The sequence below is a fragment of the Trachinotus anak genome, unplaced genomic scaffold (genome assembly GCF_046630095.1).
Source record: "Trachinotus anak isolate AG129_WGS33_773 ecotype Australia unplaced genomic scaffold, CSIRO_AGI_Tana_v1 ptg000005l, whole genome shotgun sequence".
Lineage (NCBI taxonomy): Eukaryota > Metazoa > Chordata > Actinopteri > Carangiformes > Carangidae > Trachinotus > Trachinotus anak.
The window spans coordinates 12,460,040-12,487,953 of NW_027273856.1; the positions used below are offsets into that span (position 1 = coordinate 12,460,040).

Below are 27,914 nucleotides of genomic sequence, written 5' to 3' on the forward strand. Positions count from 1 at the left end.
TCTGACAAACTGCATCCTCTCAATCTGAATAAAGAATAAAAGATGTGAGTTTAGGAGACAAAGTTTCTGATTGAACCTGTTCAGTGTTTCATTGTCTGTTCAGTGTTTCATCATCTGTTCAGAGCTGAAGAAGGTTTAGAAAGTAGAAGTTTAGAAAATGAAACTCAAACACCTGAACCAACAGGAAGCAGCTGTCAAATACAAACAGTGACAGCTCTCATTAATAATAATGACAACATGCTGCTGCTTCAGTAAAGATGTAGTGACTCCACCTCTGCCAGCTCCATCCTGTGGCTCCATCTATACAAACTCATGTTTATTAGAGATTCTACTAAAGATCCTCAAGTTCTCAAAGACAACAAATGTGAGGCTGAACTCTGGAGACATGAGAACAAATCTATAGAAACACATGTTAGATGAAGCAGTCTATGAACCACAGAGACATAAAAACCTGGAGACTGACTTCAAATATTTAACACAGTCAAACTGATTCAAAGAGCTGAAACCAACAGAGACGCAACGTGTTATCATGACATGTTGGCTTTGAATATTTCACTACAAACATCACAGAGCCTTAGAAGAGAGGTGGAACCATCAGCTATTGATTATAGATCGGTTATTGTCTGACAGATTCAATGTGTTTCTGTTGTTCTTTTAAAAAGTCAAAAGTCTAAAACCAGGGAAGAAGGAAACAGACTTTACATTAAAGATCCTCAGTGTGGATCAGTATAATATCAGCCTCATGTCTGCAGCTCAGTGTCAACACAACTTTCACATCACATTTATCTCAGCACCAAAAGAAAACATGGAGTCTGACCTCAGAGTCTCCAGTCTACAGTCTGGACTCTGCAGAAAACCACACAGAACTTTCACTGCTGGAACCTGCAGGTTGTTGAGACTCAGGTCCAGGTGTCTCAGATGAGAGGGGTTGGACTTCAGAGCTGAGACCAGAGAAGAACAGCTGATCTCTGACAACCTGCAGCGATTCAACCTAAATAAAAAATAAAAGATGTAGATAAAATGACTGATAATCAGATTTGTCCTGATCAATTATCTTTGTTGAAAATGAGTAGAGTGACTTTGTCCACCTGTTATCGTGAGACAATTTCACCCACCAAAACTTAGTGGTCTTAAGAGAGTTTGGGAGGATGATCTACAAGGGGATATGGCTAACAAGGTGTGGGAGGATATTGGGAGATCCTGGCATAAGGTATCAAGGGAAATGCAGACTCAGTTAATTACTTATAGGATCATACACAAAGGATACTGGATGACTGTGCATTTATGGGAAAATATTATGACATTCCTCAACAAAGTACTGGATACAGAGTTGCTACAGAGTCCTGCACTCTGTGTACTAGGGACAATACCAGTAGGGATGAGATTGACGGTACAGCAGACTCTATGGTGCCGACTGGCTCTTATCACAGGTTGTAGGATTGTGCTCAGATATTGGAAAATGAAAAACATCATGGACGGCCCAATGGCAGAGTGGTTAGGGCACATACCACATGAGCTGATGCTCTTAGCAGGCGAGCGCCGGTTCGACTCCTGACCAGCCTGACTCTTTCCTGCGAATCATTCCATTCTCTCTGTCCCTTTCCTGTCACTCTCTACTGTCCTGTTGAATAAAGGCAAAAATGCCCAAAAAAACATCACCCCTTTCACTGAATGGTGGGGGGAAATGACCAAAATAACCAAAGATGAACAATTAAGTTTTAAATTGATCAAAAGACAGGAAGTATTTTGGAAATGGTTAAGTGGGGAGAAGCTGAGAATGTCTATGTATGTAAGATATTTCCATCAAGACTTATGAGAGTTGGCCTGTATTGTACATCAAGATGTATGATGGGACTGTATGATGACATTGTGAGGACTGCCATTGTTTGTTACTTGCTTTTGCTGTTGGGGTTGTGGGTGATAACCATGTGGGTGACTATACCTGCCCTGGCAGATCCCATTGCTTGCTGTTGCGATGTTATAATATTTACCTCCCATGCCATGGTGGTTTATGAGTGATACCATTATAGGATGGTGCTGATGAAATTTGCCCTGTGTATAGATATGATGTCTTCATTGATACCCCTTTTTTTGTATGTGTGGTTTTGGTTTTGATTTTTATTGTTGTCATTGTCTCTTCTATTTGTATGTTTGTATTGTTTGTTCCATGTGAGGTTGCTAGTTTTTCTTTTATGAAAATAGAATAAAAAGTGACTTACAAAAACAATTAATTCATTAATTTAAAGCCAATGAATTCAACTTTTGAGTGAAGATTAATTAGGTTCAGTTGTGGATTAAAGATATAACAACAACAACAACAGTAACAGTCAGTGAACTGACCCCAGAGTCTCCAGTCTACAGTTTGGACTCTCCAGTCCAGCACACAGCTGCTTCACTCCTGAATCCTGCAGGTTGTTTCCACTCAGGTCCAGGTGTCTCAGATGGGAGGGGCTGGAATTCAGAGCTGAGGCCACGACTTCACAGTGAGTCTCTGAGAGTCCACAATCAACAAGTCTGTGATTAGAGAAAATATAAAATCTGTTAATATAAATTCAGACAGTTTGTAATGGAAATAGACTCAATGCATGTGATGACAACACATGACATAACTTCATGAATATCTGCTCTTCACATCTGTGGTTCAGCTCATCTGATTTTATTGTATTTGACATGAACAATAATCCTCATCTCTCTCTCAGACCTGCAGCATTTTAATGGGAATCTTTGTCTTGCAGATGAAGGAGGGAAAATGACGTCACATAAGATCTTCAGAGCTCAGCTTGGTGAACAGTTCAATCTAATCTTTGTTTGCTGAATCGTTTTCTCATCAAAAAACATGACGTTGACTTCTGGTGTGTACAAGAAGACTGAATCCTCCATTCTGCTCTGATAGATTCAGACCTGTGTTCTTGGCTGAGGCTGAACATTTCCTGATACAACTCTCCTCTACAGCAGTAAGAGAGAAAACACCTGTGACTTTCTGTCTTATTTAACACAATATATGGAAAGACTTTAAAGCTCCACTAAGCTGACACTAAAAAAACAGAGGTCTGGTAAATTCACTTCTTTCTAAGTCCTCAAATGTTTTAATTTCAGTCTCATTGTCTTCAGACTCCGCCCACACTGACTCAGGTGACCTCACCTGAGGACATTTATCAGACTGCACACAGCTCCCTCTGGAGACACTAAATGCTTAATACAACAACACAGAACATCAACAAATAAATGAAGCATCTGACAATTAATATAAGTAAACAAAATAACTGTTTTTATTAATGTAATAGCAACAATCACGACCAACTGACACATCTACATTTTGGTGCTCACAGCATTTACAACACCTCCAGAAAAAAACACACAACTGACCTTTGACTTTTTTTAAATGTAAAACCAAGAATAATGAAAATAAACTGTGTTTATCTGAATTTGACTAAACCACTGATCAATAATTATGTTGATCATGTTCGGACTCACCGAGCTTTTCTGCAGTTCCTCACAGCTGGGATCAGTCTCTGCCGTCCCTCCTCTGATGTCTTGTAATTGTTCAGGTCCAATTCATCCAGAACCTCCTCTGACATCTGCAGCATGTAGGCCAGAGCTGAGCAGTGGATCTCAGAGAGTCTCTGCTCTGATCTGGTCCCTGAGTTCAGGAACTCTTGGATCTCCTGATGAACTGAGTGGTCATTCATCTCCATCAGACAGTGGAAGATGTTGATGCTTCTGTCAGGAGAGATTTCATCACCGTTCATCTCCTTCAGGTTCTTGATGGCTCTCTGGATGGTTTCTGGACTGTTCTGTCTGACCCAGCAGACCTCCTAAGAGTCTCTGGTTGGACTCCAGAGAGAGGCCATGAAGGAAGCGAACAAACAGGTCCAGGTGACCATTTTTACTTCTGAGGGATTTCACCATGGCTGCCCTCAGGAAGACATCCAGAGATGGTAGATGACTATCATGGTTTCCAAACATACCAGAAATCTTCTTAAGCAAAGATTTTGTGGTTGAGTCCCTGTGTTTGTAGTCTTCTCCCAGGAAGTTCTCCAGGACCCTTCCCTTTCTGTTGGTGTAACAGTGGAACATGTAGACTGCAGCCAGAAACTCGTGAATGCTCAGATGAACAAAGCAGTAGACTGTTTTCTGGAAGATCACACTCTCTCTTTTGAAGATCTCAGTACAGAGTCCTGAGTACACCGAGGCCTCTGTGACATCCAGACCACACTCATCCAGGTCTTCTTGGTAGAACAAGATGTTTCCTTTCTCCAGATGTTCAAACGCCAGCCTCCCCAGCTTCAGAAGAACTTCCCTGTCAGCCCCCATCAGCTCCTGTGGACTGTTATTCTTTTTTTTCTTCTTCTTCTTCCCTTTATGTCCTACATCATACTTGAGCTTCTTCCCCTTTGTCTGAACTAGCAGGAAGTGTGAGTACAGGTCAGTCAGGGTCTGGGGCAGCTCTCCTCTCTGCTCTGTAGTCAACATGTGCTCCAGAACTGTAGCAGTGATCCAGCAGAAGACTGGGACTTGACACATGATGCGGAGGCTCCTGGACTTCTTGATGTGTGAGATGATTCTGCTGGACAGCTCTTCATCACTGAATCTCTTCTTGAAGTACTCCTCCTTCTGGGCGTCAGTGAAGCCTCGTACCTCTGTTACCCTGTCAACACATGTAGGAGGGATCTGATTGGCTGCTGCAGGTGTGGAAGTGATCCAGATGAAAGCGGAGGGAAGCAGGTTCCCCTGGATGAGGTTTGTCAGCAGCAGGTTGACTGATGACGTCTGTGTGACATCAGACACAACCTCCCTGTTGTTGAAATCCAGTGAAAGTCTGCTTTCTTCCAGGCCGTCCAAGATGAACAGAACTTTACAGACAGCCAGCTGCTCTGCTGTGACCTTCTGTAATGTTGGATGGAAAACATGGAGCAGCCTGAGAAGACTGTGCTGCTGCTCTCTGATCAGGTTCAGCTCCCTGAACGAAAGCAGAACCAGCAGACTGACATCTTGGTTCTCCAAGCCCTCTGCCCAGTCCAGAGTGAACTTTTGCACTGAGAAGGTTTTTCCAGCACCGGCAACGCCGTTGGTCAGAACCACTCTGATGGGTCCCTGTTGGTCAGGTAAGGCTTTAAAGATGTCGTGGCACTTGATTGGTTCTTTTGGAGGTTTCTTCCTGTTAAAGGGGAGTTTTTCCTCCCCCCTGTCGCCAAGCGCTTGCTCTTTGTGGGAACTGTTGGGTTTTTCTCTACAACAAAGTAAGGTCTCGACCTTACCCTCTAAAGTGCCTTGAGATAGTGTATATTATGAATTGGCGCTATACAAATAAAAAATGAATTGAATTGAATTGATTGGAGCATCATAGAGGGTCTTCATTTTGGAAGCTGTCTCCAGCTGCCTCACCTCATGTTGGGTATTAACCTCTTCACTCTTTCCCTCTATGCTGTAGAGCTCAGTGTAGATCCTGTTGAGGAGGGTTCCACTTCCTGTTCCATCAGTTCCTTCAGTCACATGTTCACATCTGCTTCTCAGACTGATCTTATGTTGATCTAAAACCTCCTGCAGACCACTATCTGCTGAAAGAGAAGAGACAATGTCAGACTGAAGAAAGAGAATCTGAGAATCTGTTGATTATTTTCATCAACTACAGAAAAACTAAAGAGCAGCAAAGAAAGGCTTTGCAATGTTGTGGTTTTTAGAATCATCTGAAATGTCAGTGCTGTGTGATAGAACAACTGACACTGGAGAAAACAACAGGTCCTGGTTTCAGAAATGAAGACATCAGCAGAAAAATGTTCATTCTCACTTTGTACAGTGCTGCTCTGACTGGCTGCCTTCAGTCTCCTACTTCCTCTGGGTCTTTTTCCACACTGGGGACAGGAGGGGTCTCCTGAAGACCCAGACTGGTCCCAGTATGAGGTGATGCACTGTCTGCAGAACCGGTGTCCACAGCTGGTAGAGACTGGATCCTTCAGGACGTCCTGACACAGAGCACAGCAGGACAGCTGCTCCTCCACAGAGACACCACTCCTCTTCCTCCCTCTATGAAGACATTTCTTCATCACTAACATGTCACAGCTTCTCATCTCTGTTCTGATTGGCTACCCACCTCAAGAGGGCATGCCTTCAGTAACAGGAGTCAGCCTGAGGGCAGACACCAGAGGAAGAGAGAGAGAGACAGTAGTGAAAGACAAGTGCAGAGTGTTGAGCTGAATGAAAACCTGGTCCTAAAGCGGTCTGGTTTCTGTCTCTGTTTAGTTGTGAACCTACATGAACTGAAGCAAACGCTGAGCTCAGGTCTCAACTGGTGACATGTGAAAAACTGCTCCTCCCATGTGACAATGTTGTGGATTTATTTCCTGATTACTCTCAGTGATGGGTTCTTGTAAAGGTCTCCTCCTGAGAACCTTCTCTGTTTAAATTCAGCATTGTGCTCTTTCAACTGTCTGGTTCTCATCAACATGTTTGCTGACTTTTCAAAATAACAGTGTCTGTATCTGCTTTAATCTTTACTGTGACTTCAGTTTAAAGGCTCAGAGGTGTGAATCATTAAAGTGTCCCCTCCAACATGGAGATACTGTGTTTCTTCTCTGTCCTGCTCATTGACAGCTCTACAGACAGGTGGAGCACACACAGGAGTTGATATGAAATCAGCTGATTGTGGGCGTGTCTGAATCCATCTATTGAAACTGTGGAGGTGGCGATCAGGCTCGTGTTCACAATGACAGGTTGATGAAACAGTAACATGAGAGCGCTCTGCTTCATATATCTGATTAACTGTGTGTGTGTGTGTGTGTGTGTGTGTGTGTGTGTGTGTGCATGTGCATGTTTCTGTCACTGAGTTTTGGTTATGAACCTACACAGAGTTTATGAATCTGGTCTCTGCTTTCTCTCTGTTTCCTTCACATATGTCTAATAACTGAATCATCTTCAGCTCAGTTTACAGTAGAAACTGTCTCTTACTTTGTGTCTTTGTTGTGTTAACACTCACCTGCCTCAGCCTGCAGTTTCCCTCCTTCTGCTCCATTCAGTTCCAATGAAGTCTGAACTCTCTGAACTCACCTGCAGTTTCAGTGGCTCCTCTTTGCATTTATCCTGGCTTTGGCCTCTTTATCCAAACACAACGCACACAACGCTACACACTAACCGGTTACAGAAGGTATTATTTTATAATAACTATACTATTAGACTCTTATTAGACTTATTAGAATTAAGTGCTAACAATCGTGAATCACTCACTGTTGTCTTTAACTTTTGCTTAGGCATTAAAACTGCTGTTGTGAAACTTCTCCTTCAGAAAATGTTAGACCCAGAGCAGGTAAGCAGCTTAAGGAATGACAGCACAGGAGGTGAAGATTAAAGAGTTCAACTTTACAGTTCATATTCACCCACCTCATCCTCCTCACACTTACTTCCCAGCTAAAGCTAACAGGACAGGGGCTAAGCTCCACTATAGTTAGAGTTAACATTTCAAAATTTAGGAACTGGAGTTCAACCTGAGGTTGACCAAGAGCTGGGTGGAGGACTGAGTCAGGTAAGGCCTGATTTTCTTGATGTTCTATAGAGCAAAGTGGCACGACCGAGAGATGGATGCAACATGGTCAGAGAATAATAATTGGTCATCAAACATGACAGATCCTGTGGTTTTGGGATACTGATCTACCTCAAGCCATGGGGTGTGTGTGTGTGTGTATATATTGAATATTACAAATATAAATAGATTTCACATATAATTTTTACATAGCCTACTGTATATTTCATTGTGTATGTACATATATAGAAATGACGACATAAGTGTAAACATAGCCCTCTGCTGCAGAATGAATAGAAGTGTCGAATATGATCAGATGGTTTAAATTTAGACACTTATTCTTAATCAACAGTGAAATATATAAAACACTAGACCACAGGATAAGAATAACTGAATTACAGAATTAATTGTCAGCGTCATTATACACACGGGGGGGGGGGGGGGGGGAAGAGAGAGAGAGAGAGAGAGAGAGAGAGAGAGAGAGAGAGAGAGAGAGAGAGAGAGAGACTATACCGTAATTGCAAGAATAGAATCTACAGAATCCCCCGTTACTTTGCAGTGAGGAGCTACATGAATGCCCTCGGTCAATGCGGTGCCGTGCTGGCAGTACTGTGGAGGAGGAGTCTGCTGGGATCACTTCCACTCAGGATGTTAGCCCAGGACGTACAGGTTTGGTGTAGCGGAGGGCTTCCGTTCTCAGACAGACTGGTTTAGAGGCCGAGGACCTCCTCACGTGGTTTCTAGTGTTTTATTCCGTGACGTCCTGAATGATGCGGACGCCGTGTTTTCACACTCTGGCCTGGTTTTTTCCCTTTGTCCTCTGATCCGTCTGCCGCCCGTCCCCCCCGCCGTGATACAAAAGCCACCGACCTCAGAATGTGGTTCAGAGACCTGGAAGATGGATACGAGTCTAACAAAACAGGTAAGATAACGGTCTGCGCGATGCCGACGCTATGAGCGAACCGGATGCAGTGATTGTGTCCTGAAGGCCGAGAGCAGCTACAGCTACAGCAGAGCAGCTAGCACACACACACACACACACACACACACACACACACACACACACACACACACAGCCTCAAGGTACACGAACCCGTCCTCTGCAAACATCTGGGTTCATCAGCTGTTCTGCTGGTGTTTAGGTGATCCAGCGGAACATAGAGACAGGTAATTACTGCAGCTGAAGGAGGGAGTGAGTGACCGGCCACAGCTGTGACGAGCTCCAAATCCATACAAAATAATCATTGGTGTTAATACTTATTTACATAACATACGCTGTTGATAAATACCTCAATATAACAAATGTATGTAAACTCAGCCAATAATCAAAGTGATGTATAGTGTAGGAACTATAGGCTACCACACACTGAGAGAAACACAACCTTCATTAGCTCCTTCCCTGACTCGATAGGACTGCAGCCTGATGAGGAAATATTAGTGTGGCGACCAGGGTTAGAGGTTAGCCAATTAATTCACTTTAACCTCAGCTTAGTGTTGCCAGACAACGCCACCCTGGGAACTTCACCCAGGGAACTATTATAATCTTAAAGGCACTCAGATCCGTCATACAACGGGGCAGAGACGAGGTCAAGTTACAAAATCACTTTATTAAACATATCGAATAATAAAAGGAATCCCATAGCATCCACACTGATGTTACCAGGGAAGTAAGGGGGACCAGTCAGGGTGGAGGTCTACCAGTAGGGAGATGGGTCCAAGAAGTAAAAAAGGGGTCCCGGGAAAGTCACCCCAAACACTCGTGACACACGCACACACTGGTGAAGATCAACCTGGGGTGAAAGCACACACACTCACACACAGGAGACACCGCCACCGAGGACACCACGTCCACCACCGTAGTCTCAACCCCTGAAAGGACAAACACAATCAAAAGAGTAAAAAAAAAAAAACCACAATATATAAAAACCAAAATCAAACGTAACTATACAAAAAAGTTAATTAGGTAAATAAATCAATACAAAAACTGAATCATACTTTGACAAATAACCATTATCTGCAACATGCTCAAAAGTAACCACAACACACACACACTTAACCAAAATTGTTAATTGCAATTTGTAATCAACTTAAATTCCCACAAAACAAAACTACTCAACTAAACATTTAATTGCATGCAGACACTCACATAAGGCCAGTGAACGCACACCACAAAATACACACACACACACACACACACACACACACACACACACACACACACACACGACTTAAAGAGGCCGCCAGGCCGAAGCGACCAATGCCGCGGGGGCCGACAACCCTCCGTGAGGCAAGGCAGTCCGAAACGGATTGACAGTGCTCGGCTCCAACAGGTCAAGCTGTGCGGCAGAACAAATCAGTCCCCAAAGTACGGTAATTCCCAGAGAGGGAATCCCCTAAAATCAGTGTATTTCTCTATAAGCAAAGCAATTCGCCGTGAGCAAAACAATTTCCCGTAGGCAAAGCAGCAGTGGTCAAGCGGGCAGTGAAAGTAGCCGATACAGTCGTTCCCCCCCCAGTAAAGCCGTTACCAGTCCAGCTGCCTCTGTCCACACACGCAGGAGAGGGGAAGGACCCAAGACTGCTGTTTCTGCAGCGGCGACCCGCAGTAATCATGCGCAGCTCACAGACCCGCGGAACCCAATCCGGCCCTGCAGACCCCGACAGAAGGACAGGGATGAGGCAATAGGAAGTGACGTACCCTCGGCCTCCACAAGAAAGAGAGAAATCCGGTGACACCTACCGGCTTTTATACCCCCCTCTCCCTACTGCCATTGGCCAGAGGGAGACAGGCAATTAGGCGCCATCTCCTTCAAATCACACACATCCATATGCAACATGGAAGAGAGGCTGAAAACATGATTATTATAAGCAGCTGGAGTCGGGGTGGGCTTCAGAAATGGCCAATGCTTTAAACCACATTGGGAAACCTGACCATAATTGGTGAAGAAAGGCTCCATCGGTGACAGTTACAGCTGAGAAAACTGATTTACTGACCCTGACAGGACACATTATTCAACCTTTTAAAGCTCTGGTCTCTGGCAGCTGCTGTCCAGTATGGGAAGCAGTTTGATGATGTCAGGTGAGGGGCCAAACAAAAACTAGTGTCACCAGGCAGCAGATGTGTGGTGTGAATGTGTGTTGTGTTAGTGTGTGTGCTATGCGATTCAGGCAGTGTGTAATTTACATGAGATCTCATCAGCTCATCTGTTCTAGAAGCAAAGCTGCCACTTTTCCAGATAGGGTGACAAATTTGTCTGGATGCTCACTGGATCAGTGCTGTGCAGTTTGTTACCTGTTTGTTACCCCTGTGGGCGGCTGTGGCTCAGGAGGCTGTCCCATCAGCGTATGAGTGTGTGTGAATGTTAGAAGCACTCCATGTGTAGATGTAAGTGCTCTATGACTGTGTGTGTGTGTGAATGGGTGAATGCGGCTCACGCTGTAAAGTGCTTTGAGTGGTCAATAAGACTAGAAAAGCGCTATATAAGCAGTCCATTTACCAGTCCATTTTTTACCTTCAGTGTCCTGATATCTATCACTCTGTTATTGAGTCTAAGAGATAACTGTGCAATGGAAACCTTACATGCTGTCAAACTCAAGATGAACAGTATGTTAAGAAATAAACTGATTTTTAATAATAACTCTGATTTAAACTGTTACAGTGTGAGCGGCGTAGGTGCACTTGTACGTAGGAATACAGTAGTTAAGCAGTTGAGAGAAATGTAGTACCAAAGGAAAGTGCTGTTCTGACAGGAAGATAAAGCTCTGAAAATATTCTAAATGAAGCAAACATTTAAACAGATATTGGATTGTTTCAGTGCGTGTCTTTTAAAAGTGTCTAAAACACGTTTTTTTCTGATGGCCCTGAACACAGCAGCTCATCATTCTGCTAGTGTGCTGTGTTCAGGCTGCTTCTCTAAACTGGAGCTGATCTGAATCTACTGCAGGTAACACACTGACCATACATGACAACCTCACACAACCAAAATCTATTTGGGTGGGTCTTAATCTTCCTGGGTGAGCAGCCCCAGGAGAGCCTATGAGAAGTGCTGGCAACATCCTGTCTTGGACAGACACACAAATCATCAGGGGCCCTTCTGAGGGAGTTTTTGGGTGTCTTTATAGGAGGTGTAGGGGGATTTATAGTCATTGCAAAATTTGCCAATATGAGGGGCCATTTGGGGACCCATTTTCCCAATTTTTTTTGGGGCCCCGAGCATTTCTAGGTTTGCCTATATGGTGCATCTCTAGATAGCCATGCTTATTTTACCAGATTTTACCTAAATGTATATAAGTCAGTGGAATCATTGTCATGTAACGTAACATGAGGTAATGGACATCTCAGTTTCACCAACATCAACCCAAATAAAGTGTCAGAGGCGGAGTGAACAGAGAGGTGAGATGCAGACTATTGTCTTGATTCAATAGGAAAAAAAACACAAACAAAACAACACAGCACCCTCCATGTATGCAGAGGGTGGAGGGCTCTGGCAGAAGTTGAGTAAGGTTCAAGGATCCTGTATTTGTTGCTCAACATAATCCAGTGAGAAGGTGTGTTGAAACATTTCTTACTTTGTAATGGGGGCACTAAACTTCTGCTGTTCACCTCAGGATCAGTGTCGCATCATGTAAAATCCTGTCTCAGAGTATTATTAACCACTGTGCAAGCCTTCAGACTCACCAATCCTCACACAACCATTTGTGTTGTTTTACCACAGGGCTGTTTTTGGTCTAAACCCACTTAGACTCCAGTTTCTGAGCCCAACTACAGAAACATAGAAATGTAAATTAAATTTTGAGAACAAACCAAACTGGTCAGACGAATTGGCCTTGTGCTCTCTGTGTGTAGATACTGGTAATCAGCCCACCTGATGAGCCCCGTTCTTTGTAACTCAATAACTTGTGTAACAGCCTTTTAAAATTGTTGTTCAGGCTCCAGTAGCGGTGGCTCTCCAGGATGGGTCCCGGGCCACGAGTCAACCTGGTACAGCAACCCCCCTGGCCCTGAGATCAGTATCTGTGGTGGGCGCCGGCACAGCACAGTATCTGACAGTGGTGACACTGGCATTGGCACTTACTACTCTGACAGTGTGGAAGGTAAGATGTTCTGTCTGTTTATTACAGTGTTGCCGCAGACACACAATCACAAAATAACTCCCATGTTGCTTTTCTCCATGAACCTCCAGCACTGGAGCTGCTGCTTCATTTCTTTTTTCACCAACTCTGAGTGTTTCTAGTTCTCCTCAAATCTCCTGGTTCTTATTGATGTTGTCATGACACTAATCAGACTAATGACCAGCTGTGTCCCATCCTTCGGAGGACGCGCTCTGTGAAGGTGTGGCCTCCAAAGACAGCACATACTGTGAAGGCCAAACTAAAATGAGATGGTCTGGTCGACAGAGGATTTCATACTTATCCTCAGCTGCTGTTTTATTTGCATCCACATTATTCTGTGTTTGAAAAGTGATCCTTCAGAGGCACACCATGAATCTTGGGCTGTAAGGGATCCACTCATTGGTTCCTTCGTTTCCCTGGAAATGAGGGACATGTTAGAGGGAACCTTTAGAAGGACGAGGCCCCTGAACTGGGATACAGCAGATCTTAGGCATGCAGCACTGGTTACCGTGGTAATCTACCCAGTTTAAGAGTGAACCAGCTTTGTGATACTTTGTGGCACATAACTGGATTTGTTATGAAGTGGATCACGGCATTATATGGTCTGTGTCTGTCTGACTTGGGTCAGCAGTAAATACTCATGTTCATTCCTCACATTTTTAAAACAGTCACTCAGAAAATATTCAGACCCCTCAGTTTCTCACATGTTGTTTTTTATGTTCTGCTTTTTACAATCCATCATACTTTATGTTGTAATGTTGACTGATATACCTGTGGTGCTGATGATGATGATGATGATGATGATGATGATGATGATGATGATGACAGTCTTCATCTCTATGTCTTCACACAGACGACTCCAGTTCCAGTACCACACCTTTCCAGCCACTGTCCCAGCATCACTTGGGCCAGGATGATGATGGCGTCCCCACTGTCCACATCATGCTGTCCCCATCCTCCTCACCCAACACAAGTTTTAGAATACCATCCTCACCCAGCAGCACAAGTCACTGGAGCAGGTCCTGCCAGCTGCCTCCACCGGCCATGTCTCACCTGGGTCCACCAAACTGTCTGGACATGAAAGACCACCAGCCCATCCGGAGGTGGTCCTCTCTCACCAAGTTGTCATCTGGGGCTGATAAAAGTTCCACAAGGACGTCAGGATATCAGTACAACCCACATTCACAAGGCTCCCTTGACAGAGGTCTGCTATATGGGTACAGAAAGGAACCACTTGGTACAAACGTGGACCTTTATCTCCCTTTGTCTTCCTCCGTGCTCTGCCATAGCTTGCTGCAGCGCTCACCCGGTGCAGGCCCCTGCTACCGGTACAACCACAGCAGTAGATCCCCTGGTTTGGACACAGGCCTGTCCCTCTCCTCAGCTCTGTCCTCGCCAGTAAGACACAGCAGTTTGGACATGAACTATAGTGCTCTGCCAGAAGCTAAGCTGGGTCGGGGAGGCGGACAGGGTTATGGCCTCAGTTTACCCAAACAAGCAGACTCACCACTGGGTCCCCGGACTGACAGAGGCTCCCCAATCCAGCCTGCTGTTCGCACCCAGATGTGGCTGACTGAGCAGATGGAGTACAGGCCCAAAGCTGAGCGTGGAAGTGACCCTGGACAGATCAGTGCTATGGGAACAGAGAGCTGTTGTGGAGATGGGACTATGTCATGGCAACAGGGGCATAAGCAGGAACCAGGGCTTAACCAGGTGAGAGGAGTGTTATAATAATGGGGAAGCAGAGGAAAGAGGGAAGGAGAATAAAGAATTACAGTTCTTCTCTTTAAGCTGTGATTTTGGTCAGTAAATGTCCCTCACACTGACAGAAAACTGTAACAGGAGTCAAAATAAAAGGGCTTGCATATTCTCATATTTTACACAAGAATAACAATTAACTCGACAAGACAGTTTGTGGAGAAATTCCAGTGGGATTGATGGTTTCTCAAAAAATGTGATTACATTTTTTTTTTTTGTATTCACATACTACATATCCTCACAGTCACCATCTTGGTTGGTTTTATCTTGTTACACAAATGACTCTGGGTCAATGTAATGACCTCTGTCAAGTGGTGTAAATGTGTGTGTGTGTGCGTGTGCGCGTGCGGTGAGCTTCAACCAAGTCTATATTTGTAGTAGGGGGGCAAATGAGCAGCCCCTCCTCTGATGGTAAAACCCCAGTGAGCTGTGATTTGTAATTGGTCAACTAATGACAATTTGAAACCTTAAACCTTCAAAATAACAGTCCTATTGCTTATTCTAAATAAAACAACGTACAAATAACAAATACAACCCAAATAAATTCTCAATTATGAAATTGGTTTCACAAAAGTGAACAAATTATATAAATAATATGAACTATAACTGCAACAGTAGTAACTTAGGTTTTACCAACCAACTGTTTGTTTGTGGTGTCAAAATTTGGGAGAAACAGAAGGTTACAAAAACAGGACATTTCTGCTTTTCTCTGAAAATCTGGTTCTTAATTTGCACTGCAGTCTGTGGGGCAGTTGGATTATACTCCTACTACTTTGAAGGTCATAGTTCAAATTCTGGGAGACTCTATGCTTGGGTGTCTCTCTGTATGAAAGAAGACTGAACATCCACTAACATCGATTCATTTCAAATGTTGAATATTTCAGAAATGATCAGATGTAACACTGAGAAAAGTAGTGTCCAGAAACTCCCCATCGAAATGCACAAGTTCATGTTTGAATGGAGTTTTTACGACAAACGCTGCTGCTAATAAAAAAAATGGCTGCCAAGAAGAACATAATAGCAATCCCATCAATTATTGATCATTAACATGACCAGTATCAATTTAGAGTATTGCTTATAATTGACATTCCTGGAGGTTTATGTGGACAGAAATCACTCATTCAATCACACACAACGCAGTGATATCACTACATTATGTCATTATCTACCTGTGTGTGTGTCTGTGTGTGTGTGTGTGTTTGTTTGTTTGTTCTCAGATGCTGACGGGGACGTCCCTTCCTGTCAACACTCTGGTGAAGGTCAAAGAGGGGCTGCTGAGACAGAGAGAACTGGAGATAGACAGGTACTGCAGGACACACACACAAACACTTGACACACTGTTTGTGTAACACAATACAGTTCAACAGCACCACAATCTCCATCTACTTAATGACCATCCAGTCAAATCAATAGCTCAAAATCAGTGTCAACACAAACTGATCAGTAGAACCTTCATGATGGAGGACTTATCATGACGACAGACTGTGTCTGAAAGGCTTCAAGCCCAGAGTGTGAACCTGGAAATGAAGATAATAATTAATGTGAAGCACTTTACATGTCGTTAACTGATGTGACGTTAATGCTCACTCGATGCTGCCTTTCCCTTACAGAGTGCAACACTAGCTAATGCTAGCTTAGAAATGGAGTCTGCTAACATTCAACAAACAACCACCTCTCAGCACAACACAGACAACAACACAAACAACAACACAGCTAATCCAAATATGGACAAAGAGGCGGGGCATGTGCGGAGCCGAGAGTAAAGTGCATGCTGGTTTGTGGCAAGCATTCATTCACACAATCTGAGCCCATGTCACTTCTTAAAAACCTTTTTTTTTTTTTTTTTTTAATCATATTCTTTACTCAGATCTTATTTTATCTGAAGTTTATGTTTAAAATAAAACAGCTGCTGTATGATCTCAAAAACCATTTTGCACCTGCACTATATGTACAGGTGACTGTGTTGTAAGCAGGAGGGATTTTGCATTTCAGACAGAAGCAGCAGATCCTGCAGCTCCATGCCCGGATCAGAGAGAATGAGCTTAGAGCACAGCAGGTCCTGCAGAGCCAGAGAGGCTGGTTGGATGATCCCCACGTCCTGAACACAAAGGTAACTCATGGCTGCACCGCTGTGATTAATGAGCATGTTCAAATCCATCTTTTGATGATCACACATCAAATATTTTCTTAATAAAAATTCTGCTTGTCCAATAGGAGTCAGCAATGAGAACACCATGCAAGCAGCCGTCTGATAGGCTGTGCTGTGATGAGGAACTTGGCAGGAAGTTAGCGGTCGCTGAACTGGAAGTGCTCCACATGAACGAGTTATTCAAGCAAGTCACACAAAAATATACTGAGGACATCAGAAAGCTGGAGGAGAAGGTGCAGAGCATGACCAGGACACAGCGCCATGACCCACAGGGAGCACTTTGTCTCATGTATTAACTGTGAGGTGTTTTTGTCCACAGATAAAGACGAGGGATCGTTACATCAGTAGTCTGAAGAAGAAGTGTCAGAGAGAGAGTGAACAGAGCCAAGAAAAACAGCTACGCATAGAGACTCTGGAGAAATACCTGTCTGACCTACCAACACTGGATGAGGTGCAGGCTCAGGCCCAGCAGGTACACACACACACACACACAGACACACACACACACAGGTTGTGGCTATGTGCCTGCCAGTGCCACAGAGGGGTGTTTCTGTAAACTCCACCTGTCTCCTGCAGCTCCGTGTCACTGGGGATATAATGGTACGTAGAAGTCACATTTTGGTATGTACCTCGGTTTTAAATCCTTGGTTTGTCAGGTTCTTGGTACAGTGGAAAAAAAACCCATTACTTTTGATTAATTATGAATTTAACTTAAATAAAAATTAACATGTAATTGTAAACCTGTAACCCAGTGGCAAACTGGCCATAAATTCAAACTGGAGCACTTGTTGTTTCTCCACATAAAGGCACATGTTTCATAATTCTTTTTTTTTTAATTATTAAATTATTACTGGTGCTAATTTGAAGAATTAAACTGTATAGACCATTGGATTATTGGATTGATAACAGTGCACCCTGATTTTATAACTTTCAATTGTAAAATGACCAATAGTCAGATAAATGTAAAGAAGTAAAAATACGTTGCCTTTGAAATGTAGTGAAGAATGATTAAATGGTAAAAGTTGATAGGAGTTTAATCGACCACATGGATGGATTTTACTGTGAAGTTCAGGCTGTGACAACATTTATGTCCAGTCTGTCCATAAACACCTCACCCTTCTATTAATGAGCAGTGTTTGTTCCAGATCATTGTGGATATGTGTCGTCTGTAAAACTTAATAAATCAGTCAATAAATCAGTGATGTTTGTCACACAGTGTCAGTCATCAATCAGCGTTCATCATTTTTATATAATATATATATATATAATCTGACACCAATGGAAAATCTAATAAATCTAAACATTTTTTTATTTCAAATGTTCACGTCAACAAGTTTGTAAAATAGATTCAAATATAAAGAACATGCAAAAAATTGTAACTTTCAAAGTATAGATTTAAAAAGAACAATAAAAACCTAAATAAATAACTAAATAACCTCAGCTTTGTCTCATTATAAATAACCCACATTATAAGTCCAGTGCTCATCAACACTAAGCGCTGCCGGTAACAGTGATTTTCTCACTAGATTTAGATGCTGTGTTTCATAAAGGTTTTAGATTTGGCAAACAGCTGCTTGAAAAAAGAAGCTAATTATATAGTTACTTACAGTCACTTTAGTTTAATTAGCTTTAGACTAAAAAATTCTACATATGTGCAGCTTTACTGACACAAACTGTCTGCAACACAGCTCGTTCATTAGTTGTTAAAGGGGAGACAGTGCTGTAGAGTCCAGTTTGTCAACCCTCGGGGGCCCCCTAACAGGCTGGAGCCCCAAGCAGTTGCCTGCCTTGACTGTTCACATGCTGCATCTGTGTGTGTGTGTGCATGTGCGTGTGCTCAGCAGGAGGAGGTCCAGCAGAAAGCTAAGAACCTGGAGAAGAGGGTGTGTCAGTTGCAGCAGAGCCTGGAGGAAGGTTGTGCTCTGATGAAGGAGAAGGACTTTAAGATCGAGATGCAGACCAGGAGAGAGAAGGAGCTGATTACATCTGTGCACAGGTGCATCATCAGCTGACACTTGTCCTGATGTCATTTCACTTTCAGTTTTATTTGTATAGGTCAGACCTGACTTTATTATAGAGAGAAACTAACAGGTACCACAAAGAGCAGCACTTGGTGACAGGGGGGAGGAAAAACTCCCTTTTAACAGGAAGAAACCTCCAACAGAACCGGGCTCAGGGTGGGGGGGGTGTGCCTCTACCGGTTGGGTTTAAGAGGGGGTGGAGGGAGGAGAGAGAAAAAGAGAGAGAGACCAGGAACAGCTGTATATACTATAGGAAATGGTGCTCTCAATAAAAATAATAGATAACAGTGGTAATAATAATGAGTGTTGTAGTGGTGGATCTGGAGTTACTGTGTTTTCAGACTGATCATAGTGAAGATTTTCACCTTGTGTTATTCATGCTAATTTCTCTGGGTGTGTGTTGTGTGTGACAGCTGGAACTCTGATCTGAAAACCTCCAGGAGCTTCATCAGTTTTTCTTCTGCAGCTTCTTTTTGTCTAATGTACGTTTATGAGGACGAGTCAAACTGAAACATTTTTAACTCTCATGGTTACAGCTTCACCACAGTTCACAGTGTGTGTCCAATACCGTCTTTAGATAAACTGTAACTGTGCTGCATTGAGTCGGAACAAACTCCCCTACAGTAGATGAGTCTAACACGGCCGTGTCTCTTGGCGTCATGTGTTGTCTTGGGGCAGCCTGCAGCAGAAGGTGCAGCAGTGTCTGGATGACGGGGTCAGGTTGCCTGTGCAAGACCTGAAGCGGCTTGAGGTGGAAAACTCTCAACTTCTGGAGCAGCAAGACCACAGTGGCAGGGTAGCATCCCAAACACACACACACAAATAGATGCACACATACACACAAAGACAAAAAGCCGTTAACGTGTTGTCTCTGCTCCACCTCCAGCTGATCGAGCATCAGAAAGAACAGATTGAGAGACTGACCCTGCAGCTAACGGTAAGGTAACAAACTCATCCACACATTTGGATCACATTCTTGAAAACAGAATAAGTTCATAAGTTGGTCTTATTCAAATATACCTGACCACAGGTGACCACAGGTGAACACAGGTGACCCAAATCACCTTTCACCACAGGTCACCCACCTGGACTGTACAGTGCATGCTGCAGGGGCCTCAAACTCTACATTAGTGAGAGGATAATAACGAGCACTGACGTAGATGTTAAAGTGGTCATCAAAATAACTATTTGAGTGAAAGCAAGAAACTACAGATTGAACATATTGAGGACAGGAAACAGGCAACATGTGACTGATGGTTTTTCTGAGGGAGAGAAGTGTTTACACTCAGTGATGTGTCACATCATCATGTCTCTGTCTGTGGTTTCCAACCTGTAGGCCATCAATCATTTGCGAAACAGTACAATTCGTTGAAAAGATTTTATTATAAAATAAAAGATCTTAAAAATTGTTTAACAACTACTCTCAATGTTTTTTTCCCTCATGTTAAGACCTATCACTGTAATAAACCAGTGATAGGACCTTTGATGTTATCACCTCCAGACCACATCACATACCTGTGTACTATCCCAGTCTGCTTTCCCCACCAAGTGATTACGTCCATGACAAAAACTGGAGCATTAAAAATGGACGACAAGTGTTCTGTCCCCCGTCATACAGAGAAGAAAAAAACGGATCTTCCCCTGTTTTCAGTTCAGTCCTGAATGTTCGATCATTATCATTAACATAAAAAGTGCTGTGAGAAGACCTTATTCAGCCTCTGTATTGTGTTATGTTATATTCACAAGATAACATGTTAGCATTTGCCTTTGTACCTCCAAAAGGAACCAGGCTAGCTGTTTAGCTTTGTGCTAGGCCAACCTAAGCTAAGCTAACTCCTGTAGACATTTCACTGAGGCTGGGAAGAAATCTTGGGAAGGAATCAAATACTGATTATTAGTGTATTTATTCCCAAACGGACTAACCATCACTTCAAATCAGCTTTAATCAATATTTCAATATTAACAATGGGTCACTTGATTACTTTTTGAATATTAATTGTTAATGTGTGAAAGGTGCTGCTGCTGTGGAGCTTTTTAGCCTCTTTTAGCTCCTTGTTTTTGTGTCTCACCGCTCTGCTTCAGCTTGATGACAGTTAATTTCTCCAACAGTGCACATATGAATTCAGACATTTGAGGCCAAATGTTTGAGACCAGTTACTTTTTTATCGAATTAATTATGTGTCCAAACTGTCTGCATCATCATCATTGATGTAGCGAGCTTGTCTGTGCGTGGCTCCATTTAATAGTGTATATTACAAACCACAACACACAGAGTAAAACCACAACACCAACACAAGCTGTGTGTCCTTCCTGTAAAGAATAAATCAGACTCACAGTCGCACTCTGTGCTCTGTCAGGCCACCAGTACAAGACTGCAGAAGAAGAGAGGCCTGTCTCATCGCCAGCAGGAGGAGAGCCTGCCCCCCCAGTCCAGAGCCCCACCACAGGTATCCCATGAGAAGGTGGTTAGTTTGTACAGATTTCTAAAAAAAAAATGAAATCCACACTGATGTCTTCAGTCAATTCTCTGTGACAGCTCTGAGATGTTTGTATGTTTCCTACACCAACCACCCACCATTATGGGTCTGAAACTGCTTTCAGATCAGTTGAGTCAACACAGAATTGATATGTGGAGGAAACTAAAGTACGTGTCTTTGTTTCCCATTAAGAAGCCACGGCAGGTGGATGAAGGCTTGTTGGTGCATCCTCTAGCCCACCTGGAGATGCCAGAAGTGGGCCGGCTGCTGAAAGAGATGTCCCTGTGTCTTCTGGACCTCCAGGCTCTCTGCAACATCCTGGCTCAGAGAGCGCAGGGGAAAGAGCCCAACCTATCTCTGCTGCTGGGCATGAAGTGTATGTGGATAACACACACACACACACACACACACACACACACACACACACATCACATACCCAGTGATAACTTTCTGTGCTTTGCTGTCTCTGTCCAGCATTGAGTGTATCGGCAGAGGAGAGCGACTGCAGAGCAGTGGTAGAAGAAGAGCTGAGGTTGAAGCTGCTGGAGGTGGGTCAGCTGAGGAGAGACATTGACGAGCTGAGGAGGAGCATCTCAGACCGCTACGCTCAGTACATGGGTGACAGCTGTGTCTCCCAGTGACACCAGCACTGCTCTAACGCACTGTGTTTTAACTGTTAGTGCTGCATACATAACCACACAGAGACATATATTAATCATGAGAATTATATGGTTCAGACCAATGCAGCTCTTACCTCACAAGTGTCACCCTAATGGATGATGGAGGATGTGATGTTGTATGGAGCAGCTGGCCTTCACATTGGTTGTGGACTGAACCAGAGCTTGCCCTGAGCCGCAGCCCACAGTTCTGTGGTGTACCAGTAGTCTGCATCACACCACTGCAAACAGCATAAACATTACAATCATGACTCAGCAATTATTGTAGACCAGAAGAACTGAGCTGGAGAAAGGAGGATGACAACACAACACAGCTGGACACTCAGGAGAAGTGGGTGAAGAACTGGTCTGACTGGTTAGGGACTGAACTTCACAATAAGACCAGAACAGGTACCAGAGGTCCACCTCCCCACAGCCACAGGATCTGAAGCAGCAGCTGGCAGATACAGAGTGGATACAGAGCCCAGGTGGACCAGCCACCCTCACCCTGCAAGCTCAGCATCCAGGAAAGGATGGCACCAACATCGCTCCAAAGAGACAGAAGTCACCATCTGAAGGAAGATGCACAGTGGTGGTTGTCAAGGTAACCAGTCTACTCAGCAACACGGCCACTTCTGAGACACTGAGGTGAGACCCTTCCAGCAGCTGTAAAAGGAAGTTAGTGAGCTGGAAAATGACCACGACTCCTGCTCGACCAGTTCAACATACCAGCCTCTGCTGGATAACGGCCAAGGATGTGAGGCCATCCTCAGATTCATCGACACAACTGAAGGAAATAAGATCTGACAAAAATCAACGTGTTCCTCCTGACAATGGATCAAACAACCGCGTGTCAGAGAATAGGCTTCTGATTCTGCCAGATGTGTAAATATACAGCTGCTTGGTAACATTCACCATAACAGTCAGTGTCAGTGCCGCCCCAGCCGACCCAAGATACCTGTTAGTTCAATGGTTTAATTCAATGAAGACTTGTATTATTTGCCTATACATCTAAATAAGCAATGAAAGATTCAGAGTGGAACAATAATAAATAACAATGTGAAGAAACTATGAGGCAAACTGTGTAAGCACATGCTCAGACTGACATTCAAACATCCAACCTCAGCGATGTGGATCTCCTGCACCTCTCCCTACATAATGACACTGACAGATGTTAGAAAGTCTTATCTCTGTGAATGAAAATGTCTTAATAAGCAATATCAACTGTGCAGCTGTGGTGTTAAAGTGATTTCATCAGGTGATGTTCAGAAGTTATTTGTACAGGCATCATGTCGTTTATTATTTATCATTTGTCACTTTTGAAGAGCTTATTGTTTCCGGTCGCCTCGAGTGCGATGAAGCATCAGCCAAAGAGTCTGACAGAGACTGAAAGAGCACGTGCTCTTTCGTCGATTTTGTCTTATGTGCAACCAGGAAAGTTATAAATAAATTCCGAGCTCGAGCTATCAAACTAACCGTCAAATGTTTTGTCTGCATGAATGAACAGGTTTGTAACATTTAGTTGCTCTGTACAAGTTAAGGTGATTTAACAAGCCACTGGATGGTTTGTTCCTTTGTAGAAGAAATTCTTTCAGTTTTACTGCCAAAATGTATGAATGCCAAAGGTATCTTTATTTACAGCCATGTTCCTAAACAAGGGTTTTGTCCACATGGAGGTTTGATCATATTTGTTCAAATGGAAAATAAAATTATTTTTCTAAAGAATTATGTGTATGATTCTTACAAACTGGAGTCAGAGTCAGTGTAATGTGCACAGTAAAAATGATGATGGTCAACAAGGAGCTGGTTCCAGGAAGTTTAATAGGGAGAGATTACCTGCAGCAGAACAACACTTATCATTCACCGAGGAAAATCAAACATACTGAAAGGTTATTAAAAAATGAACAGTTTCCATAAATATAAACCAGAAGCAAACCAAACCACTGAGAGTAGGTCTACCTGCTTTTCAACTAGGGATGCAGAATAATTCCCAACAGTTTACACCTGGACTGCACTGTAAATAAAACAAGATAATCCTGGAGAAGGCTCAGAACCAGCTGCTCAAAGAGAGGGTGAGACAGGTGCATTTCACCATCTATCCATTATCTATACTGCTTATCTGTACAGGGCCATGGGCCAGGGGGCTGGAGCCAATCCCAGCTGACATTGGGCGAGGGCGGGGTACACCCTGGACAGGATGCCAGTCTATCACATGGCTGGACATACAGAGACAAACAACCATTCATGCTCACATTCACACCTAGGGTTAAATTAGAATCTCCAATTAACCTAATGTGCATGTCTTTGGACTGAGGGCTGTGGTGGCAAAAATGTTTTACCTTGTTCAATAATTGAAAAAGAAGATCTTCACGCGTCAGCTGTCTTTCTTGAGTTTAATAAACATTCATGAATGGAGTCACACAAACACAACCGAACAGCAGTACAGTCAGTGAGTGAGTGGCCTGAAGATGTTACCCAGGGCCACAGTCTTATAGTTCCAAAAACACATTCCACAAAGACAAAATACGATACTCTGCCTATCACGGCACCGTTTCTTATTAATGTTACAGCTGTGGAGACAATGAGCCAGTTTAAGTACTTAGGCACCATTCGGGATGATGGAATGACTTTTGAGGCCAACATTGACTTCATCTGCAAACAGGCCAATCAGAGCCTGTTCTTCTTCAGGGATGTGACAGATCATTCTTAAAAAATTTTTCTTTGTTTTTTATTGAGTCAGTTTTAACTTTTGCAGTGATCTGTTGTTTTGGGAACCTCAGTGTAGTTCACACTAACAGGCTGGGAAATACTGTTAAACTTTGCCAAAAGATCACTGGCACTAACTTGAATGATCTGGGTTTATCAGGTCAGAGCTACTCAGAGGGCAAAGGTCCCATCAGCTGTTGGGTTCTTGGACAAGTTGTTGACCTAGTTGTCATTGCAATTAACTAATACTGATGGAGCCTTAGTGATTCATATCTTACTGTAACTTATTATGATCAAATCTAGTGTATGTTAACTTGGTTCATTTCTCCGTTTATTGTATTAATCTATCTATCTATGATGTGTATCGGGTGTGTTGACTACTGTTGTAAACCAAACCAATAAAGACTTTATAATCTGATCTATCCCTGAGACAACAACCCCTTGAAGGAGCCACACTCAGACCCATCATCGGGAGCATTAAAACCTACAACACTGAATGACCACCATCCCAGCTCCTCTGGTCAGCAACACCCAACACCACTTCATAAATTCACATTTTGCCAACAAGGTTAGAAAAAATAAAACTGGACTCAAATGTAACCATGGTATCTTATGATGTCACTTCACTTTTCACATGCATCCCCACCTCTGAAGCAGGAAAGACTGTGAGGAAACATCTCCAACAGGACAGCACAACCTCACCCCAGACCACAAAGGGTCCCTTACGACCATTTCCTGTATAATGAGGGTTTCTACAGACAGAGGAATGCCATGGGCTCACCATTGTCTCTAATACTAGCTCATCTCTAGTGGAAGATGCGGGGAGCAGAGCCCCGATCTCCACAGGAACTGCTCCCAGTCACTGGTTTAGGTGTGTGGATGACACCTGGGTCAAAGTGAAGACACATAGGAGTGACATCATAACATCATAATATTAAACTGAAGGCTGGAGATGCTGCATGCTGCTAATGCTAATGCTTATCCTGGACAAGTGAGCCACACTGTGATATTCAGAGTTGATTGCCACTTTCCTCATGATAGCTGTCTGTCCTGTGTGTCCCTGCACAGCCCCTGCTCAGGACAAGGACAAACACAAGTTTTCTAGCAGAGTAGATTTATTTGGACTGATGATTAATTACAAATGCTACACCAGGTAACATGTTAGCTTAGCTACAAACCTACGATCCTCTCCTCTGTCACTGTACTTTAACCCATAAGAACCCACTGTGACACAGGTGTCACCGTGACTTTAAATGTCCTGCAAACTTTCTCACACAGCTTTATCCTTGACTTTACCTCATTAGGCCCCAAAGTGACATGTTCGTAACTTCCTGGTGCAGTCACATGACACTCTGTGAATTTGGGTACCCATGACACCATTTTCAAGATAGCCGTGTGCAGGGTAAACACACCTGACCAAATCATCTCATTTCAAACATCTTATTTTTGGTAACTAAAGGTATGTTTCAACCGATTTATCAATTCTGATACTTAAATAAGATGTAAAATATTACATTTAACATGTTCTGACAACATTTCCTGAAGAAATTGATATAAAACAAGTTACAACAACATTGTGGTGACATTGATATTTAACCATAACATAGTCGTGGAAAATATGATGTGACGTATTTGTTACAATAAGAAAAATGTTCAATTCAAAGCACATTTAAACAAATATAACAACGTTAAATTTATAAAATTATTAATAATATATGTTACAAAACAATTTTTGAATATCTGTAGGTAAAACAAACACGATTTTACGGTGCTCCTAATTCAATGTAATTCTATTAATTTTTTTTTTTTTTTGTAGTATGGCCAAATGCTACAGTGTTCAGAATGCACTAGATGTCATCTTTGAAGATGACAGTGACTTTGAGGGATGTGAAGATAGCTCAGATGAAGACCCTGAAGACCCAGATTACACTCCCAGCAAAAAAGACATGGAGAGTGATGAGTCAAGTGGGTGTGGTGATTCAGACAGTGAATCAAATGATTTAGATGAAGTACCACAAACAAACATGAACCCAGGGCAGCAATACTGACCAAAGAACTGACAGAAGAACTGTACAAGAAACTGTAAAAGAAACTGTCCAAGGAACTGGCCAAGGAAAAAAAAAATTTTCTTGGAGAAAAAAACCTTTTGAAGCCCCTGAGTGCACATTCAAAGGCCAAAGTGTCACGCCTCCAGATGATCTCCAGATGATCTTTCTACTCCCCTGGAGTATTTCAGAAAGTTCATAACACCAGAAATGCTCGAGTCACTGAAGGAGCAAACAAATTTGTATCGTGTACAAAAATCAGAACGTCACAACAACATTAACACCACTGTTAAAGAACTGGAAATACTGATTGGCCTCTACCTGCGAATGGGTCTTTGCCAACTACCGGGAAATCGTGCATACTGGGAAAATGACACAAGGTGTCCCATCGTGGCTGACAACATGTCACGCAACCGTTTTCAATTTGCACATTTTTTGTTGTAAAACCAATCACACAAATATTTTTTTTGTTAAACTTGAACATTAAAGTTAGAATGTTATTGTATCTTATGGAAATGCTAATAAAAATACAAATATATGTTACTGAACAAAAAAAACTGTCAAGCTGATTTATTTTCAAATAAGGAATACATTTACTATAAACGCCCAGTGTGACATATATGTAACTTTCCAGATCTTTGCCAGTAGGGGTCAGAATTTAAAAAACAAATTAGAAATGTGTTCTGTGTGGTCCATTATATTATTTATTTATATTCCCCATAATTTTCCTTTCATGGGAAATGGGTCCGGGTTCTTATGGATAAAAAAACAATTAAAAACAACTAACTGTAGCTTTTACTCCGTTGTGTTTGTGATTTCAGGAGTCAGTGAAGAATTACTGACTCCACCTTTAAAAGCGAAAAGCAGGAAAATTCATAACCAAACAAGAAAAACTGAAAATAAAAATCAAACATGTCAATTTTGATGAGAATCAAATTATGTTTCCTATCAAAAACAATCAGTTCAACACGTGAGGGTGTACTCATGGTCCACTGCTGCCCTCAGGCAGATGTCTGTGGACCAGCCCCAGGCAGGGAACGCAAGGTGACACCATAGAGGTGCAGCAGGATGACATCATATGCATTTGAGTGGTCACCAAAAGGTAAAGGTGTTTTACTGGACAAAACAGTAGATTCTCAAAATAAGTACTGCATCATTTGCATCCTGTATCTTCATCTATTTGTTTGTGTTTATCTATAATGTCATCGTCAACACATTATTATGGATTTGATTTTATCAAATCTGATTTGATATTTTTCTGACTGAATCTCGTCCTGGGTCACTGTTTGAGGGCGTCTGATTCAGCCTCTCTGCACAAATGTTTCTTGCCTGTTAAAACTTAATTCAGATCAGTTTGAGTTGATCAGCCTCCAGCTTCAAACTGCATGCAAGTGCTTGGACCTGGACCCTGTCAAACTTGCTTAAAGATCTAGTTAGGATGATTTTAAAGACATACTCCAAATGTATTACAAACAAA

At 42.8% G+C, this 27,914-nt stretch overlaps 1 protein-coding gene across 4 annotated transcripts; it reads left to right on the top strand.

The window, feature by feature from the left end:
* Positions 1 to 8,072: 8,072 nt before the first annotated feature.
* On the top strand, positions 8,073 to 23,411 carry cep85l (centrosomal protein 85, like). Of its 4 annotated transcripts, none has more exons than XM_071478370.1 (13): positions 8,073 to 8,435; positions 12,443 to 12,607; positions 13,479 to 14,338; positions 15,601 to 15,686; positions 16,376 to 16,493; positions 16,598 to 16,765; positions 16,852 to 17,004; positions 18,377 to 18,528; positions 19,232 to 19,349; positions 19,440 to 19,490; positions 20,911 to 21,015; positions 21,226 to 21,406; positions 21,505 to 23,411. In XM_071478370.1, exons 1-13 carry the CDS (start codon positions 8,390 to 8,392, stop codon positions 21,669 to 21,671), a joined length of 2,370 nt encoding a protein of 789 aa, XP_071334471.1. In that variant the 5' UTR covers positions 8,073 to 8,389; the 3' UTR covers positions 21,672 to 23,411. The 4 variants fall into 4 exon arrangements, with proteins under 4 accessions (XP_071334471.1, XP_071334470.1, XP_071334472.1 ...); XM_071478369.1 differs by having other exon boundaries at positions 8,074 to 8,435; positions 18,374 to 18,528; XM_071478371.1 differs by having other exon boundaries at positions 8,074 to 8,435; positions 18,374 to 18,528; positions 20,911 to 21,000; positions 21,223 to 21,406.
* Positions 23,412 to 27,914: the final 4,503 nt, after the last annotated feature.